This window comes from Lates calcarifer, linkage group LG11 (genome assembly GCF_001640805.2).
Source record: "Lates calcarifer isolate ASB-BC8 linkage group LG11, TLL_Latcal_v3, whole genome shotgun sequence".
Classification (NCBI taxonomy): Eukaryota; Metazoa; Chordata; class Actinopteri; family Centropomidae; genus Lates; species Lates calcarifer.
The window spans coordinates 3,285,248-3,303,303 of record NC_066843.1 but is presented as its reverse complement, the minus strand read 5'-3'; the positions used below and the strand labels follow the sequence as shown (position 1 = coordinate 3,303,303).

At 40.9% G+C, this 18,056-nt stretch overlaps 1 protein-coding gene across 4 annotated transcripts; it reads left to right on the top strand.

Annotated features, from left to right (window-relative positions):
• The first annotated feature begins 4,303 nt into the window (after window positions 1-4,303).
• kmt5c (lysine methyltransferase 5C) lies at window positions 4,304-17,646 on the top strand. Of its 4 annotated transcripts, none has more exons than XM_018672213.2 (10): window positions 4,304-4,671; window positions 5,107-5,239; window positions 6,269-6,434; window positions 6,619-6,728; window positions 6,849-7,012; window positions 8,245-8,264; window positions 8,479-8,615; window positions 8,759-8,931; window positions 10,609-11,610; window positions 17,111-17,646. In XM_018672213.2, the coding sequence occupies exons 2-10, from the start codon at window positions 5,127-5,129 to the stop codon at window positions 17,128-17,130; spliced, it is 1,905 nt and encodes a 634-aa protein (XP_018527729.1). In that variant the 5' UTR covers window positions 4,304-4,671; window positions 5,107-5,126; the 3' UTR covers window positions 17,131-17,646. The 4 variants fall into 4 exon arrangements, with proteins under 4 accessions (XP_018527729.1, XP_018527728.1, XP_018527727.1 ...); XM_018672212.2 differs by having other exon boundaries at window positions 10,609-14,181; window positions 14,287-17,646; XM_018672211.2 differs by having other exon boundaries at window positions 8,759-8,919; window positions 10,609-17,646.
• The last annotated feature ends 410 nt before the right edge of the window (window positions 17,647-18,056 follow it).

Genomic DNA, 18,056 nt, shown 5'->3' with positions numbered 1-18,056 from the left:
GGTAGATGCCACAGTAGATCTGACATTTAATCACTGCTGAACTTTAAAGCAGTGCTGTATACACAAGACGCCTACCGATTGAGAGAGAGCAGCTCGGAGGGTTTCCATATATTTTGTTGTGATCAAAGGGAGATGGGATGGTGAATCATTGCTCTGACCTTTCCAGTTCGAAGTGCTCTAGTCAAGTCCACTTCATTTGAATCCGTGAAAAAAAAAAAAGAAAAACAGAGTGGGCTTATTTAAATCTAAACCCACACCAAATGGAGGTTGCATGAAAGCTAAAACTGGGAACATGAGAACTGATGACGAGTAGACAGCCCTTTAAACCTTGATGAGAATCTGAGTAGAAAATCCTTGTTTTACTGTAACACAAACACTTTAATGTACTCAAGATAATCATGTACAGCAAGTTCCCAGTGATCATAGCTCAACATTTTGGTTGCTATTAGAAGTTAGTAAAGTATTTTTTTTAGCAACTTCTTGAGCCATAGACAGAATCAAATAATTTATATAAAGTTGATCCTGTGAAAACTGATAGTTTCTTTGATTGAATTCAGATTCTAACAGACATTTTGTTGCATGTTTCTTCACTTTTTTTCTTAAGTAATCATCTCTTTTTGCCACTTCCAAACGTTTGCATCCCCTTTACTGTGTTTTGAGTTCAGCTGGCATACAGGGTGTCCCCAGTGAAAGCAGTCCATAGTTCAGCACAGGCTGTTGCAACTGGTGACTAAATATTTCTTTCTACAGTGTTTCAGGGTATCTCAGCGCCCATTTCTAATAACACAAACACACTCTTTTCCTCCCCTCCATTACATAATTGGTGTGTCTGGTTTTATTTGTCTGCTGCCTGTCCTCATTCTTCCGCCCTCTGTCCGAGTATGAGCACACGGTGATCGCAGCTCTCCACAGTTGGACAGTAAATATTGGTCGAGTTGAGCGTAGTGCAGAAGCACGTACTCGAGCAGAGGGGTGGGGAAGCTGGAATTCAGCCGTCGTCCTGCTCCACCTTTCTCCCTCCATTTTCTCAGCCAGAGGTTTTCAACTCAGTACCTCAGCAAATAAACATTTTTTTTCTTTTTAGATGAAATCAATGTAAGTAATGTAAGTAATCAACAAGTAAGGAATCCTGTTATGCTTTCTAACATAAACTGCATCAGGTATTGTGTGTGTGTGGGGGGGGGTGGGGGGTGGGCAGGTGAGGAAAACATCGTTGGACTTGCGTGCTCATGTTCAATTCACATCCAATAAGATCAACTCAGGAAGTGATATTTAAATTAAAACAAAGTTCAATGGTGTGATTCATATACTAAGAAAAATATGTGCATAAAGACCATTGTGTCAGATGACTCACAGTTTCAGTGCAGATTTTAAAGTGGATAAATTTACATGAGTTGAACCCAACCTTGGCATGCTGGTTAGTCCACATGGGGGAAACAATGTTCAGAGCGATGTGTTGCTTTCAAGGTTATTATTTTGATTTGTAAATGATACAGACCCACCTTTTGTGGATAAAATTGATATGTAGAATGAAAATGTACAGAAATGTATGGTATTAAAGTCTAATAGGATAATTACAATCTTAATACAAGGCTTGAGTGTTATGATGTTGTGGAGATGATCTCCGCTGGGGAGAGATTGTCTTCAACAATGCAAAATAATTAAGTGACTCCTGCAAGAGTTATAGTGCTAAAAAAAACACATGGAGCTTGTAGATCTCTGTCATCTGAATAAATGGTCCACTGAAGACCACTTCCATTCCCATTTCCATCGCTGTACAAACCTCTGCTTATTCATTTTTTAATTGTTACTCTATATTTACTGTTGTTATTACCTCTAAGAATCTGCTCTTTAATCACTTCTTTTTTGTTCATATTGTTTTTACCGACAAATTTAATGCTAGACACTGCAAGCTTATTAGTGTAGGATTTTTTAATCAATCAGGGATGTTTTGCACCATGCACTGTCGCTGGGTAGATATGAAATTATAAGATTATTACAATTAAGGAGAAAAAAAAGACAAACAACAGAAATTAACAGTATTTTTTATTTGTTTTTCATTTGTTTCCGAATCGATCACAAATTGTCTCTGTTACAAGGTAGAAATAAAACATAGAATTTGTATATTTGTGTCTGGTTTTCTTTGCAAATGTGATGTCAAGTCGGAGGAAAATATTAAATCTAACATTTCACTTTCAATAGAAAAGTGAAAGTAGCAACCACTTGTTGACTGAAAGACTGTCACTGGGAGTGTTGTATTTTTTTACACTTCTTTTTTTGTTGCATCAAGGCCGACATTTTATTCTCCTCTTCAGCAGAGTCTGCCTCTGCTCTCTGACTAGCATTTCAGCATGATATATACTGTATGTTTACATGTGTGCTTATTTATTTATTAGATGTTATGAGTTTATGAAGTTAAAAAAACAGGCAACACCAGTCTGTTTCCATTCATGTTGCCAGCCTCTTCCTTCCTTTTCTGATGTAAAATCAGGACCAGAGCATTAAAGCTGGATGATAAAGATCTTGTTCAGGAGCAGGCAATAAGGAAATATGTGTGCATGACTTCTGTTTGATCTCTGCCAGAGTATCTTAGAGCTATAGCATCAAACAGCACCAGTTTCTGATGAAAACACCTGATGGATGCTAACTTGCTGTATCTGCACCATCCACATCAGGTGGCTGAATGTCGGCTGTGGTGTGTGACGGTCCTGCAGATTTATGCCAACGCAGCCCGACGTCCTCTACTGTGAAGTCACACCACCCGTCAGCTCGTACATCACCTGCTGATTTATGAATCTGACTCATGTATGAGTCTTCAGCAGACAGCAACATCAAGTCCGGTGCAGTCCTGTCCTGTCCTCACACTAATCACCAACAGGAAAGAAAAAAATGAAAAAGCTGTGCTGGGAAGGTGTGAGCAGGTAAAAAAATCTACAATTACTAGACCATGATGATGTGTTTGGTGTGTTAAAGGTCCTCAGGGGAGCAGCTGATTACCTTCTGCACCATAATTATCTATGAATTAATTCAGCAAATATAAAATACCACAGAGTGATGGCTGCTTTCCACTTTAAATCCTTGCAAATTGCAGTTGCTGGGAGCTCAAATGCTTTGACACCCCGTAAAATATGCAGTAGCACTACTTTGGCTTGTTTACTACCAGTTGAAACCTGTCCACAGAATGGGAGGGTGGTGGTGGGGGTGCAGGGGGGCTTCTTGATTTCCAGACATTTTAACACTCCAGAAGAGCTGTTGGACAAAATCCAAATTTTCAACCTCTCTCTCCCCAGCAGCTCTGGATACAATTTTCCTTAAAGACACGATCATTTGAACAGCTTGAGTGTGTGCTAGTAATGCAAACGCTGCCTCTTAGATAACTAATTCTAAAAAACTGTTAAGAAAACATTTTCCCCAAATATTTACAAGGAAGAGTTAATCAGTGACAAAAGACTTTGACGACCTAGATTCTAAAGGTACACTTCTTACCCAAGCAGAGGAAGGTGTGCACTATGTACATTTCAAACAGGGTGAGATACAGTATAATGTAGTCCTTTAAAGTTAGTGTGTGTAGATCCTCCGATAAAACCCAGTACACAAGATTAGAACATTTTATCACTCTCATATTGATTGACTGGTTATTTAACACAAACACTATTACTAGACAACAAAATCTCTCATTGAAGGTTTTTGATGCTCTCATGAGTTATATAACACAGACTTGGATTTTGAAAAAATTATCAGTATAAAAACACATAAGCTAGCTTTGTCACAACGTATTATTACGTTTTATTAAATTCTTTTAGGCCAAAAACAAAGCTTCAACTATGAATATTGAATTCCTAATTACATCTGGCTTATAATAAAAGCTCATTGCTTAACCCTTAATCACAGCTTTTTTTTTATTATAATAATTTGTCGCTCTAAAATTAAATTGCACCCCCTAAAACACTAACCCCATGTACTGAGTTACTCACTAATTACAATTTAATGCAAATAATAACTGTTGTCAATAATCCCAACCATAGACATCTGATTTACAGCACAGACGTTAAATATGTGCGGCTTTCCTGTCGTATGGTAACAGAGCATCTCTGCTGCGTACTGAGTGACTCTGTGAAGTGGTTCCAGCTGAGACCAGTGTACCTAAGGAAATCCTCACCTCTACTCTGATATCAACACAGTAAACCTAAATAAAGGATGGCCCCACCCTTTAAAAATCCTGACCAATCATAGAGCAGAATACGCAGCTCCCGGTCTTATTTGTTAAATTGACCTTGACCTTAGCCAATAGCGAAACGCGTGGGCGTGGCCAACAAATAGTTCGGTTGCAGTGGACGTCTCTCATCAACTTTTGCTACTAGGCGAACCTTATGCAAAGCCACTTAGCTAGCTACATAACATACACATTTTAAACTTATTTGTCGTTGAGTGTGGTGCATTTCTGGCCATTGGCATCCACACTGGAGTTTGCAATCGTCAGCAAACCAGCAAATTCCAGAAGTGACGAGGAGACTCCATTTTCGTATGCGGGTCGCTGGGCTAGCGGAAAGCTAGCTGGTTATGCTGCTAGGCTAACTTTCCCTGCTAGGCGAACGGGAGCCAGAGCAAGCGAGCAGCTTGCGATAAATTGTCAATCTGACGATACTTTCGTTGACTACAAAAGACTCCCAGGTAGGTTTGACCAATACCGCTTGTGCAGTATCCATCACTATTGCTTCACATATCTGCTCCCAGCACCAGGGTTTCATCAGTGCTTGGATGCAGTCATTTTGCGTTAGCTGCAGACAGCTGGTGCTACCATGTTAGCTTCTCAGCTCAAAACCCAGCGTTTTCCCCTTCCCAAGCTGACATGCTAAGCTAAAGTGCTGTGGAAGCTAACGTGATCCCGGGCACATTCCTAACTCACACGTACCGCTATGATTTACTGGTCACTGTGAGTGTGGTTGAGAAAGAATGCAAATAATGTCCGGGTTGAATGACTTCAGCAAGTGAGCAAGTCACTAGTGTTTTGTAATTTGCAGACTGGATCTGCAGAAATGCACAATTCAGATGATTGTGGTTTGTTGTTATTGTTGTCATAGTGCTACTTTGACCGTATGATTGCAGCATGCTGATGGTGGGAGGCAATGGACGGATGCACTAGAATGAGTGTGAAGGAGCTGTGTGAGACCGATGACCTGGCCACCGGTTTGGTGCTGGACCCTTTGCTGGGCTTCAGCACCCACAAAATGAACATCAGGTAACCTGTCAAACAGTGTCACATTCCTGTAGTCCAGTGTTCACTCGAGCGTGTCAGTGTTTCATCAAATGTTTACTATTCGCTTCTGTTTCGTTTCCACATCAATACAGATCTTTCACTTTCTGTTTAGACTTGTTGTGCTTTCATTTTTCAGGTCAGCAGAGACACCTGGCTAAAACTAGTGCAGCCTAATACAGGAGTCCTGTTATAAATAAAGTTTATCATATTCAGTTTTTATTGAAATCGTGTTTATTTCAACTTAATGATCATTTCTGGGGCTGTAGTCTGTGGTGCCTTTGAACTGTATTACATTAAACAGACTGGTGTATTAGACTCAGACTAATGAACTGCCAACTGAGTGAATGCTCACAGGGATATGTAACAAATGCCATTACATACCCTAAAGGTTGTCTTCTATACAGACAGGAGTTAAACATCTTTGTTTATAAAATGAGAGTCTATGGAATGAAATATTAGTGTTTTACTACCTTTATTAATTCAAAAGACCCCAGTTCAATGTGCAGTTCAGCACAATTCCTGTACTCTGTCCACTCCATCTACAGTTATAGTTGGTGTACTGGAAACTATCGTCTGGCTCTGCACAACAATTGGATTACACACACTTTAATAGCTGTTAAAACTTTGACTCAAGGGAAAACAGACAAGATGCTCATGCAAACCTTCCCTATTCACACGTGAAGCCTGTTATGATTGATGCTTTCTGTTTCCAGTGCATTGTGGCCACCTGCAAGTGTGATGTAAGTGGATTTTCTGTGGAGGGAAAAATCTACCATTAATGACTGTTTGAATGTGTATGAAATACAGTCACAGCTCTGAGCACAGGGATGTTTTAAGGATTTAAAGGATACATGGTGGAGCAGTCTCCTGAAATCAACATCTAAAATTCAGGGTTAAAAATAGCATTTTACACCAGCACGCCTTGGACTAACACAGACTATGTTTAGACTTTGTCACATGACTGTTTCTGCTTCTCTTATGTACCATTATCTGCCTTTCTCTCCTCTTTAGTCCCCCACCTGAGATCCGGCGATGGGGTAACCTCAAAGAGACGCTGTTGCGTTTTCAGCGTACGCATGACTTCAATGCTACGTTCGAGGCGCTGACGGTGGGCGAACTGGCTGGTGACTACTTCAGTGCTTTGGGAAGCCATCGACAGGAGCTGCTGAGACAACATGTGGGCTCATGTTTAAACTTACAAACATAAAATCACAAAATATAAAAATCTATGTTTTACAATGACTTTTGTGCTTCTAAGCCTCTCTTGGTATTTGTGTCAGGGTCTCAGGAAGCTACCATCAATTCTTGAATTTGTCACTTGAATGTGAGACCACAATCTAAACCACCTGTGATGTCTGTAGGTGTATCGCTACCTCAGTGCCTTCCTGTTGGATAGCGGTGTCAAAATAGAGTCCTGTGACAGATACTCCTCAGAGACCAATGGAGCAAAGATAACCTCAACGAGGCACTGGTAATCACTCACACGTTTAACAATGTATTTGTGAAGGCAGCGTGTAGCTGAACAACAGCTGCTGCCGGACTGTGTATTTTGAATTGTGAGCTACGTGACGCTCAAACTGTTATTCTGCAGGTTTGCAGGAGAGCGGGTGGAGGTCCTGCTGGGCTGCATAGCAGAGCTGAGCCCCACCGACAGTGCCGTGCTGAGGGCAGGAGTCAATGACTTCAGTGTGATGTATTCCACACGCAAACGCTGCGCTCAGCTCTGGCTCGGGCCTGCAGCTTTCATTAACCATGGTGAGTTTGTTTGCATTCATGACTCATTCTTTCCTAGCGCACACACGCACACACAGCTGTACCAATTCTGAATTTTCATAGCTGATAGGAGCGCTTGCCTGTGAGTTTCATCAGCAGAGCATTTCACCAGGAGCTAATTTTGAAAAGCTCAGTCTGTAATCCAGATGACAATAAAAGGTAATGCATATGGCAACAATCAGAACACAAGATTGGAAGTTGTTATTGCTTTAAAATGTATTTACAGGTCTTTTATTACATGCATTCACACTACACAGCAGTTAAGTCCTATTACATTATTTTGTGATGCTAGCTGATTACTGACATTACTGAAAAAGCCTTAGAATTTCAACTATGAGATTCACAAAATGCAGATTTTTTTTTCATGTCATTCAAACTTAAGTGATATATTTTCAGTTTATATGGTCAGCAATTACTGATTAGGCCTTTAGGTGTCATGTAGATGCTGTATCTGTATCCACATTGGGAAAGTTACATTTTTTCATCCTGTTTGTTTGAGAGCAGAATTAGCACCAGAATGTTTTTTGTAGCCATGACTGAATCTGACTCATAAATACAGTCACATATCAAAAATGTGCCCTGTGTAGTGCTGAAATGATTAGTCGACAAACAGGTCAGTCAATCAACAGAAAATTATTCTGCAGTAATTTTAATGTTTGCTGAATAATTTTATTGTTTGAACAAAAACTCACTGATTCCAGCTTCTAAAATGTGACAATAAGTTGAATATTTTTTGATTTTGGACCATAGGTTAAACAAAACAAGGTCAGCTTGGGCCATGGTAAATTGTGATTGACAATTTTTACTTTTTATTGATGTTTTATAGACCAAATGATTGATTAATACACAAATCGGAAATGAAAATGATCTTTATTTTACTTGTTATTTGCAGCCGTCGCTCAGTGTGTAGCACATGCAGCTTGCTCTTCACAGGCCACATGTCAGTCAGCTGTGTGGACTGAATTGTAATTTGGGCAAAAGATCCAGTGAAATTTGAGTTAATTCTTCGGTCCACTCAGGCCAGATTTTGACAAGATCTTTTAATAATGTTTGAGAGTTAATCAGCTTAGCTTTTGAGCCTTTGCAAAATGAATTCAGTACAAGCCAGCTGATCAGAAAAATGCTGTCCTTCATTCACTGCTGTGATTGAATTAATAATTTGAAATCTTTTATCTGTGTTTTTCTCTCTGTGTCTTCGTCCTTCTGGGTTGAAGACTGCAAACCAAACTGCAAGGTAATCGTTTATATCCATTTATCACACGCACTAAAGAGTTCCAACAAATTGAAATGATCAATGTGTTACATCTTATCTGCGTAATCCAGTAAGATTTATCATTGTGACATTTTGCATTTTAAAAACTGTGTTTCCTAACTGCTGTTTTGTTATATCCCATGGGCCAACCAACCTTTGTCTTTGTCCTTTGCTCTGTTTTTTTTCACCCGCCCAGTTCGTCCCTGGTGAGAAGAATATCGCTTGGGTAGAAGTGATTCGACCCATCTCACCTGGGGAGGAGATCACGTGTTACTATGGTGCCAGCTTTTTTGGCGAAGGCAATGAAATGTGTGAATGCTGCACCTGTGAGAGGTGTGTCCATCATCTGATCAGACATTATCCTCAGTGTAGCTTCGTTTCTGCTCAAAACTGAAGGTTTTGTTTCTCAGATATGAAAAAAAGGGTTTAATCGGCTTTAACTTAAATTTCCTTTTTTAATTTTTACTGTTCCTTAGGAATGGAGAGGGTCACTTCAGACACAGAGGGAAGCAGCCTGAATGTGAAGAGACAAAGGACCCTGTGGGGCAGAAGTACCGCCTGAGAGAGAGATATCTTCGTCATCACAGAGAGAAGGGTCACTTTCCTACTAGGCCGATTACACCAGGAATACACTCAGGTATCTTTAAAGGTAACCGGTTTAGGATTTTCTCTGAAAAGTATCTTTCTCAAATCAGCCAAAATAATAATAGTAATAATCATAGAAAGCTAAAAAGTATTTAAAATTCCTGTGTTCTCTCGTAAAGCCTTGTCAGCACCAGAGGCTCCAAACAAACTAACAGGATTGTTAGTTGTACAGTGTAATTATACACCAGTAATGTCAAGGGGAAACAGCTTGTAATAGTCAAAGCTCGACAGCGTTAGTCACTTCAGTGGTTGTTAGGAGCACCATCAGATTCAAAGCCTTAAGGACAATCAGCACTGCTCGTTCATAAAGGTCCAGTCAGCTCAAAATTCGTACAAACCACACTGGGATTTCAGTTTTAAAACTACAGGACATCAAAATGAAGACAACAGAATGTCCTTAAACCTTTTTAAAAGGCTGGTTTCACTGCTTGTTGTTACCTCAACAGATTGATTTAACATTGCTAAATAGGTGAAAATCAGCATTACATTATCTCCTGCTGAGAAATCAGTAAAGTCCACTGGACATCTCTGCACAATGTTGGACCAGAAACCAGCTCAGCTAATGCAGTCAGTTAGTGTTAATGAGCAACTTTATCTCAGTCTCTGGAAACAGATGGGAGCGGAGAATGGCTCTGTAATTACTGTGAATGCAATCATCCAGCGCCTGGACAAATGCATGTTTGAAATATGATCTATACTGAAGCAGTGAGCTCAAAGGTATCATGAACCTTTTTTTTTTTTTTAAGGAAAAAGCTTGATCAAAAGACTCCACATAAGATACACTCTGCAAACATGTTTACTGAGACTGCTGCTAATATTCAAACACTTCACTTTTCTTTTTGTTTTTATCTGTTTGGTTATAATTAGCCTGCATATGCTTATGTAATCATAGGAAAACAAAGGATTTATCATGTAGGCTTTAAAGTAATTAGATGACTACTTCTTTGGAAACAGACAAAAGAGCATCATAAACATTAACAAGTGAGACCACAAACAATTACAGTAGATGGGAACTCTTAATTAGCTTTGGTCAGATCTCTTTAAAGTTGTCTGTCAGAGGTTATTAAGCCACTTAAAGTTATCTGGACCGATGATTTAATATAATAATATAATATTTTATATTTGTGTAAAGCACAGGTTTCAGCTGATACGGTAGAATCATCCCATTTGTAATATGTTGCAGTGCTGCTGTAAAGATTCTCCCACAGTAGACATGCCTGGCTGCTTCCTGGTAACGAGAAAATAAGCTGAAACCTGCTCGATGTTTTTCACAGTCAGTGTAGTTTTTGTACACTCTTAACACTGTGTACATTTGTTAACTCTAGTCCCACACCCTTCTCAGCATCACATGCTTTGTTAGCACCACAGGCTACCTTGGCATCTGCTATGCAGTAAATTGCTTACAGCACAGAAAATTATTTAAAGCAGTTTAATGAACTGGGTATTTAAAATCACACTGATGTGCCTCCACAGTCACATCTCAGCTCAGGGTCTGGACTCAGCCACTCAGGTCATATCTGTAGCTAGAGGTTTTTAATTGAATTTAATTTAATTTTTGTTGCTCTTGAAATAAACATGATTGATTGGTTGTGCTGAAAACATACACATCAGCAGAAGAAATGCCTTTGTATAGAGCGACCTCAAGTTCAACCACTGTTTTGTTGTTGTCTTCCTTTCATAGCCATCCCCTCAAGGAATTCCTTTACCCAGCAGATGAGGAGAAATGCCTTGAAGAACAGAAAACTGAGTCAAACAAAGAAGTGGAGACGAGAGAAGCACAGACGGTCAGGAAAGCACCCATTGAAATCCTCTACAGTCAGACAGCGTCGGACAGTTCCACTTTTGTCCCAAGTTACACTGAGGGACCTCAGAATCAGAGTACGGCGCCACTCAGTGGATTTCTTACTCAACTGTAAGGATCCAAACAGCAAAGAGCGGGCCTTGCTGCAAGAACTGGAGGAAGCAAAAGAAATCCGGCTGAGTGAACTGAATTCCACCGGTGAAGAAAACAACAACAGTGAGGTCAACTTAAAGCCTTTCACCCTAAATTCTTCCATGTCAGTGCATCAGAAAAGTAGGCCTGCACTAAACAGCACTGACCTGAATGGGAAGTCTGTTAAAGTGGTGGACAAGCAGGTAGTCCACATTAGGACTTCTTCGAGGACGAGGAGCATGGCTCACTCTGTGCTCACACATCGGACAGGGTCCAGTAACACAGATAACACTACAACTGTTGAGGTGGACAAAACCTGCAGTGCAATAAAACAAGAGAAGACTGAAAAGGCAATCACAGAAAGTCAAAGCAACAAGTGCAGCAGCGTTGAATCCTGTGTCAGCGATATGGCTCAGAATCCAGCTGCTGAGAAAACAGCGGACAAGACCATCAGAACTTCATCCCTGTCAGAAGTTTGTCAGCGTGCCACAGATGGATCGAAGAAAGCTGGGGAGAATCCACTGATATCACTGAAGCAATACCTTACAGTCAATCTAACAAGGTTATCAGTGCCACTAAGTGTAGGAGCAGAAAAGACATCCGAAGACAGGAAAGCAAGAGTGGAGATAAGAGGAAGGAGCAGGCAGAGCCAGTGTCCTAGACCAGCGACTCTGACAGTACAGTCAGAAAAGAGAGTGTCCAGGTCTCAGCAGAGGCAGGGAGGAGGATCAGAGATCTGCACAGCTGAAGGTAACAGAGGGGTGAGGGAAATGTTTTTCAAGGCTGTCGATAAAGTAAATTTAAGGAAGCGACATGCAAGTGAAACTGTGGGTGATTTAGGCCACGGCCAGAAAAGGGGGGATGGCAAGGTTATTGAAATACAAACGGTGTCAGAAGAAGAAAAAGATTGTGTACAAAAAGAGCAGCAGGACAAAGGCAAAATTGAAGGGGAGAGAGAAAAGAGAAAAGCTGCACCAACGGTTATAGAATATAAAAGAAACAGGACCCTGGAAGAAGTGAAAGAGACTGAATGTAAAGTAGCATCCTGTGAAAAAACTAGAGGACAAATTAACATTCACTGTGTTAAAAATAAAGTAAAGGATTCATGTAACGAGGAGGGAGTTGTTAAACTATCGGAACAAATGGTTAACAGTATGACTAAACAGCTAGTAAGTAGGCATGAAGAAGATATAGTCATAAAGCAGGCAAAGGTTTTGCTGTCTGATATTTTAAGAAAAGATAAACCCTTAATAGGCAAGAGATTACAGGGAGATATTGTAGGAAGAGGGCTTTCTACCTCGGCCTCTAAAGAAATGCATAGTGCTGAGGAGGAGGCAGAACAAACTGAAATAAACGGAGGTAGGTACCATCGTTCACTGCAGAGGAGCATTACAGAAAGACGAAAGATGAGGCCCAGAGCGGCGAAAACAAAAGCAGAAGATAAGCAAAGCACCAAGGGACACTTAAGCAAAGAGGTTCCAACCACACTTAAAACTGAATTGAGTGAAGACAGTTTACAGCTTCAGTCAACACAGAGGCATAATGACCCACCGGCCACCTGCCTCAACCCACTACCTCATAAGTCACTAATTGCAGAAAAAGCTACAAATAATGCGCACCCAGACACCAATCCACAGGCACACATACAGTCTAACATACCTCTGAAAAAACGTACATTTCGCAGCTCTGTGGAAATAGACTCTGAACAAGGTTTAAATCCTGCCTCAGATCAAACTTCTAAAGAGGCTGCTGAATTAAATTCGTCTGCAGTGCTGAGACAGGACTTTACCTTGTGTTCAGAGGAGAGTAGCAAAGCAAAAAGAGACAATAAAGGCAGATGTAGAAGAACAGAACTCCAGAAGTTAACCCCCAAAAGGATCACAAAACAAAACTGCTTTAACAGAGTGCTTCGCTCCAGAGCTAATGAAGTTCAGCGAGGCTGTTTATCGAGGAAAGTCCGAAGGTGTAAAGTAGAGAATCAAGAAGACGACGACATCGACAGTGCTCAGACACTAGAGAGTGATAAGCTAGACGAGGGCAAACAAGCTGAGGACCCCTCTAAAATCCAAGAGCATTGTACTAAAAATCCAACTCTAAAAAATACATTTCAAAAGAACAATGAGGTGGAAACGTTAACCCAAGACAGTGATTTGGAGGAGACAAAGCCTGGCCTTAATTTTAAGATTCGTTTCAAAAGGAGGAGAGGTAGAGTATGGGAGATGCAAAGTGCAGGATTAGAAAATATGGCATTAAAAACAGAAAAGGGAGATGAACTGGTGACATGCGATCCTTTTAAAGCCATCATGGATTCTGTATCGGTATTAAACATGGAAATGGAGGCAGCACAGGCTCATGTCCAGGCTAGTAAGAAGTCAAAGAGCAGATTGCATCGTTTGAAAAAGAGAGGCGAGAGGCTGTGTGAAAAGCAGGTTAGAATTTTCTCCTCAGACACAAAATTAAATAAAGACCAAGACCCTAGAAATGTTGAAAATGCATGTGAAACCAGTGAATCTACCAGTGACAAAGTAGAAATTAAAGAGAAACTTGATAGGGAGCGTCTGCTTGCAGTGAAACAGTCGCCTGAAAAAATGGAGTGTCAGAAAAATGACAGGGAACCTTTTTCAGCTGTGGGCCAAGAAACAAAAATTGAAGACCGATTTGTACAGAATTGCTGTCTGTTTGAAACTGGGTCACAACAGAAACAGGAGCCGGCACTGGATTCAAATGGTCTTCCATTACCAGTAATTAAACTACGCAGAAAGACGGAGGATATTTGGGAGGTGGACAGCAAAGAGGAGCTCATACAAACTGAGCTTAAAGTAGAGCCTAAAGTTAAGAAAGAGATAAAGGATCATGTTTTAGGAAAGCAAAAGAAAGGATGTATTGAGTTTAGCAAGCTCAAAGAAGAGTGCCCATCCTCTCAGAGACTGAAGAGCAGCTCAGCCCTTTTGAAAACAGAACCGCCACCATTTTCCTTGTCTCTATCACCACTGTCTCTGTCTTCCCCTCTAAGTGACAATAAAACTGAAATTATATCCTCGGCTGCAGATAGAATCATTGACAGGCCAGAGATGAACAGTGGAGGAAGGAAACAGAGGCACAAAATGGAGAGAACACGCAAGTGTGGGCTTGTAGAAACACCCACCACTTGTCTTAGTCACACTCTCCAACAAATTGACAACAGTCTCTCCAGGCTCTCAGAAGGCTTGTGTTCATCTCAGACTTTGGAAAAACCAACAACCTGTTCAAGTGCTTCTAATTCTGTTATCCAGCCCCCATCCCAGTTTCCTCCATTCACAACGGCAGATAATATGCTGACTGGTGAGCCCAGCTTCACAAATTGCTGCGATGATATTCTGGACTTTCAGTGTCTCAACTTTGAGGGCTATTACCAGCCACAAAACATACTTCCATCTTCTCCATCAGATCTGTGTTCACTGGATCCACCCACAGATCCTTTCAGCAGTCCCCTCTCTCACAGCCCGTCTGACACATGGACTACTGAGACACCGTACCTTGGCCCACCCAGTCCAGGAAATAACTTTACCAGTGAGGATCTTCAGTTTTTTCCAGGTCTAATTTCTTCCAAAAGTGACTCTGTTCCTCTGGAATGTGAAGCGAAGGATACCTCCAAAGACAGAAACCCACCCAACCCCAGTTTTAGTTTTTCAGCTCTCAGCAACTCTGACTTTACTGCTAAGGATCGAATTATGAGTAAAAATCCAGGAATGAGGCTGTGCAAAGAAGACCTCAAAAATCAGTCATTTTCTTTAGTCGGCAAGCCTCGGTCGTTTGGGGCAACATCATCTTCTGTTGCATCTCAAAATCCCGTCAGTTTTACCCAGCCCTCCATCAACGTCAGGCCGACCACCAGCCACTCCAAAGTCCAGACGAACCTTAGAACCCAGGGCCCCTTCCACCGTATGACCATTCCCAGTAAATCCCAGTCGTTTTCAAGCAGTAGTCAGCCAAACACAGTCAGAGGAGTGTCCCAGAGTTGCTTGACAAAGTCCGTCCCAACATCTCAAATGTCAAACAAATTCCTCTCTCCTCAGCTCTTCACTGTGAAAAATCCCAATCCTCCAGACAATCCATTCAACTTCCATGAGAAAACCTCTACTGTTATTCACAGGGTGCTTAAGTTTCAGGGGGGCAACCAGAGTCAGAACTTGTATAGTGCACCTTGTAAAGACACCACGGCTGCTGGCAGCCCAACCGTCGTGTCCAGAACACTCGGTACCAGATCAGGTGCTATTGACAAGACCCAGCAGAGTCAGAAACTTGGAGTTAGCATAGACAGCCATCATAAGGGCAACATGCCTGTTCATGGGTTTGGAAAAGATGTCAGCCATCTTGGTTCCTCCACCCACCACAACAGATCCAACCTCCATTTCGGCAAACCCAGCTCCTCTTTCCCTCAGTCTTTTAGTAAAAGTAAGATGTCATCTGATAAGCACGAAAATGAAGAAATCAACATGACATACAAAAACTTTTCTGCGCTGCCAAGACCCTTCTTCTTTCCTAGCAAAATGTCTGACGGTTATTCATCGCCGCAAGACAAGAGTTTGAAACATGATAAGTCCACTCCGTCAAGCTCCGAAAAACACCAGCCATGTTACACTCAGCAAGACCCCTTTGATTTCAGTTTCGGCTCATCTCTTTCGCCCATGTCTCAGCACAACAGCCCCCAAGTGGCCCACAGTACACCTCCTGGTACGCCAGCACCAGCAAACAAGAGCCAGTCCTCAACCTCCTCAGCCTCTTTCCCTTACGGCTATCAAGGTCCTCCTTACGTACTCAACTTCAGTGGCGATCATTCATTGACCCTGGGTCTCAGGGATGGGGTGGATGGTTACCCCGGACTCAGCTCAACAAACTACACCTACCATTGCCTGATGGAGCCGTCAGGCACACAAGGGCGGCTGGTTCTCGAGCCCTGTGGGCCCCAGCTTTCAAACCCAGCGTCTTTCTCCTTGGGTGGATTTTCAGGGCTTAAGGGTCAGGATGAACACTGTAGGAAGGACATGCAGCAACAGTGCCAGCCAGGGGAACAACAGGGCCCACCACATTATGGACCTGTTACAACATCTCACTCCATGGGTGCCACAAAACCCAAGAGGGTGAGGTTGGTGGTGACAGACGGCACAGTAGACTTAGATCTCCAGTACTCGGATTAATTTATATCTGCCGGTGTCACTGCATACATTTGAACATTGTTTTGCTCAAAGGGGATTATACAGTATCTGCCACAAAATGTTTTTGTAAACATGGTAATTCATAGTCTACCAGTTATTAAAGCCCGCTGGCTGATTGACACTTTTCTAAATCATTATTTTGATGGACTGTTAATGTATGAATGACTTGTACAGGGTTTTATGTAAAGCGTGTTTTACTGTATGAGTTTTTAAAAATGAAATAGCCACTACAAATTTGCTGAGAATACCAAATTTCAGAAAACAGAGCATTAAATATATTTGTGACTGGAGGTTTGGCCCTGTAAACATAGAAAGCCCTCTTACTGTACTGTAACATAGCTGTATGAATTTTCTATATATGGCAGTAGAGACAGGAGCAGCGTCACTGGTTGCTGGTACTTGTATCAGTGGGTTTTAAAAAGGCAGCTTTGTGCCTCAGTCTTTGATATGTTCTTGTGACTTTTTGAAGCACCTGTTGAAACAGTCTACCCTCGTTTTTATACACACAGTAAGCTCTTTTATCACTATGTGTGTGTGTGTGCGTGTGTGTGTGTGTGTCTAGCTCTGTGTGAGTGTGTGCATGCATTTGGCAGGCAGGTCTTGAGGGATCAAAGTAAGGTGTGTGGTCGTACCTGATCGCGTGACTGTCGCTCTGCCAGATTTAACTAAGGTCATTAGTCATTAGTGCATATATGAAAGGCTCGTGCATGAACAGTGTACAGTAAAACGATTTCCAGACCTGAAACAATATATATTCTAGGATTACTCTTCTCGGTGATGACGTGTGACATGACTTGCAGCTTTTCACAGCTGCTCGGTTGAGTACCCATGTGGACGAGTGAGTGGGAGAAACTGCAATATGTGTTTTTCAGGCCAGTTGTGCTTAATGGATTGAAGGATAGTACAACATGACATCTTTTGTAATGGGAGTTCTCCTAGTTGGAAGTTTTAAGCGACACATTTCAATATTACCATGTTACATCACAAAAAAAGTGGCAATCTTCTCACAGAGTAACTCACTTTTGTCATTTATTTGGTCTTTGTTTTTTTTCCAGGGAAAGAACAGAAGAATTAGTTGTGCATCACCTACAGTAGTTACTGATGATGGAGCCACACATTCATAGGTGTTTATATTGTAACCGGAGTTATTTGCTGTCGATGTGGAAGTCACGTGAGCATGATGTTCTGTACGTTGAACCCATTTAACATCATTGGACAGGAGTGTTCAGTGTGACTGCACAGCCTTACATTACTACCATGAAAATGTACTGTCTTCATATGGAAAGGCCAATTATTTATTTTAATATTCTCATTCTTGAAAAAGGTGCTTTAATGTAATTTATATTTCACATTGATTGTTCAAACTATTACATGTTTTTTTATTGTTATTTAATGGGACAAAATACTGAACTGAATATTTACATTGAGTATTTAATTTCAAAGCCTTTGACATCTTATCTTTTTTTTCTGTTGTTACAGGTAAAACTTTCTCTGTCTTTTTTTCTAATTGGCAGTTAGTCTTACTGAAAGTCTGCTGTAGAAATGTACAAATGTAGCCTATATCATTAAAGACACTTAATTCCTTTTTGTATTTCTGTCTTGTCTCAGTGGCTCTTAATTATATATTTTAAATATTTATTTAACTACTTAATTGTGGCATTATTTCTGCAAATGTTTCGGTGTTTATGTTTGAAAAATGACAGATACCTCTCTACACTTATCTGTCTATTGACTGATTAATCAACTAATTGTTAGTTTCTGGAACAGTGAGTATATTTACTCAAGTACTGCACTGAAGTACAGATTTGAGGTACTTGTACTGTATTTCCATGTCATGCTTCACTCCACGACTTTCATCTGACATCTTTAGTGACTTTGCAGATTCAGATTATTAATGCACAATATAATTAGCTAATAAATTATGATGTAATATTCTAGATTAATTTATTCTGCAGTAAATCAAATCATTAAAATTCACTTTAACAGCTACAACATTAAAGT

Excerpts from the sequence above, each read along its gene's own strand:
- kmt5c (XM_018672210.2), top strand. The coding sequence starts at position 5,127 with ATGGACGGATGCACTAGAATGAGTGTGAAGGAGCTGTGTGAGACCGAT. Across the intron at positions 6,729-6,848 it reads ATAACCTCAACGAGGCACTG|GTTTGCAGGAGAGCGGGTGG; the intron begins GTAATCACTCAC and ends GTTATTCTGCAG. Across the intron at positions 7,013-8,244 it reads TGCAGCTTTCATTAACCATG|ACTGCAAACCAAACTGCAAG; the intron begins GTGAGTTTGTTT and ends TCTGGGTTGAAG.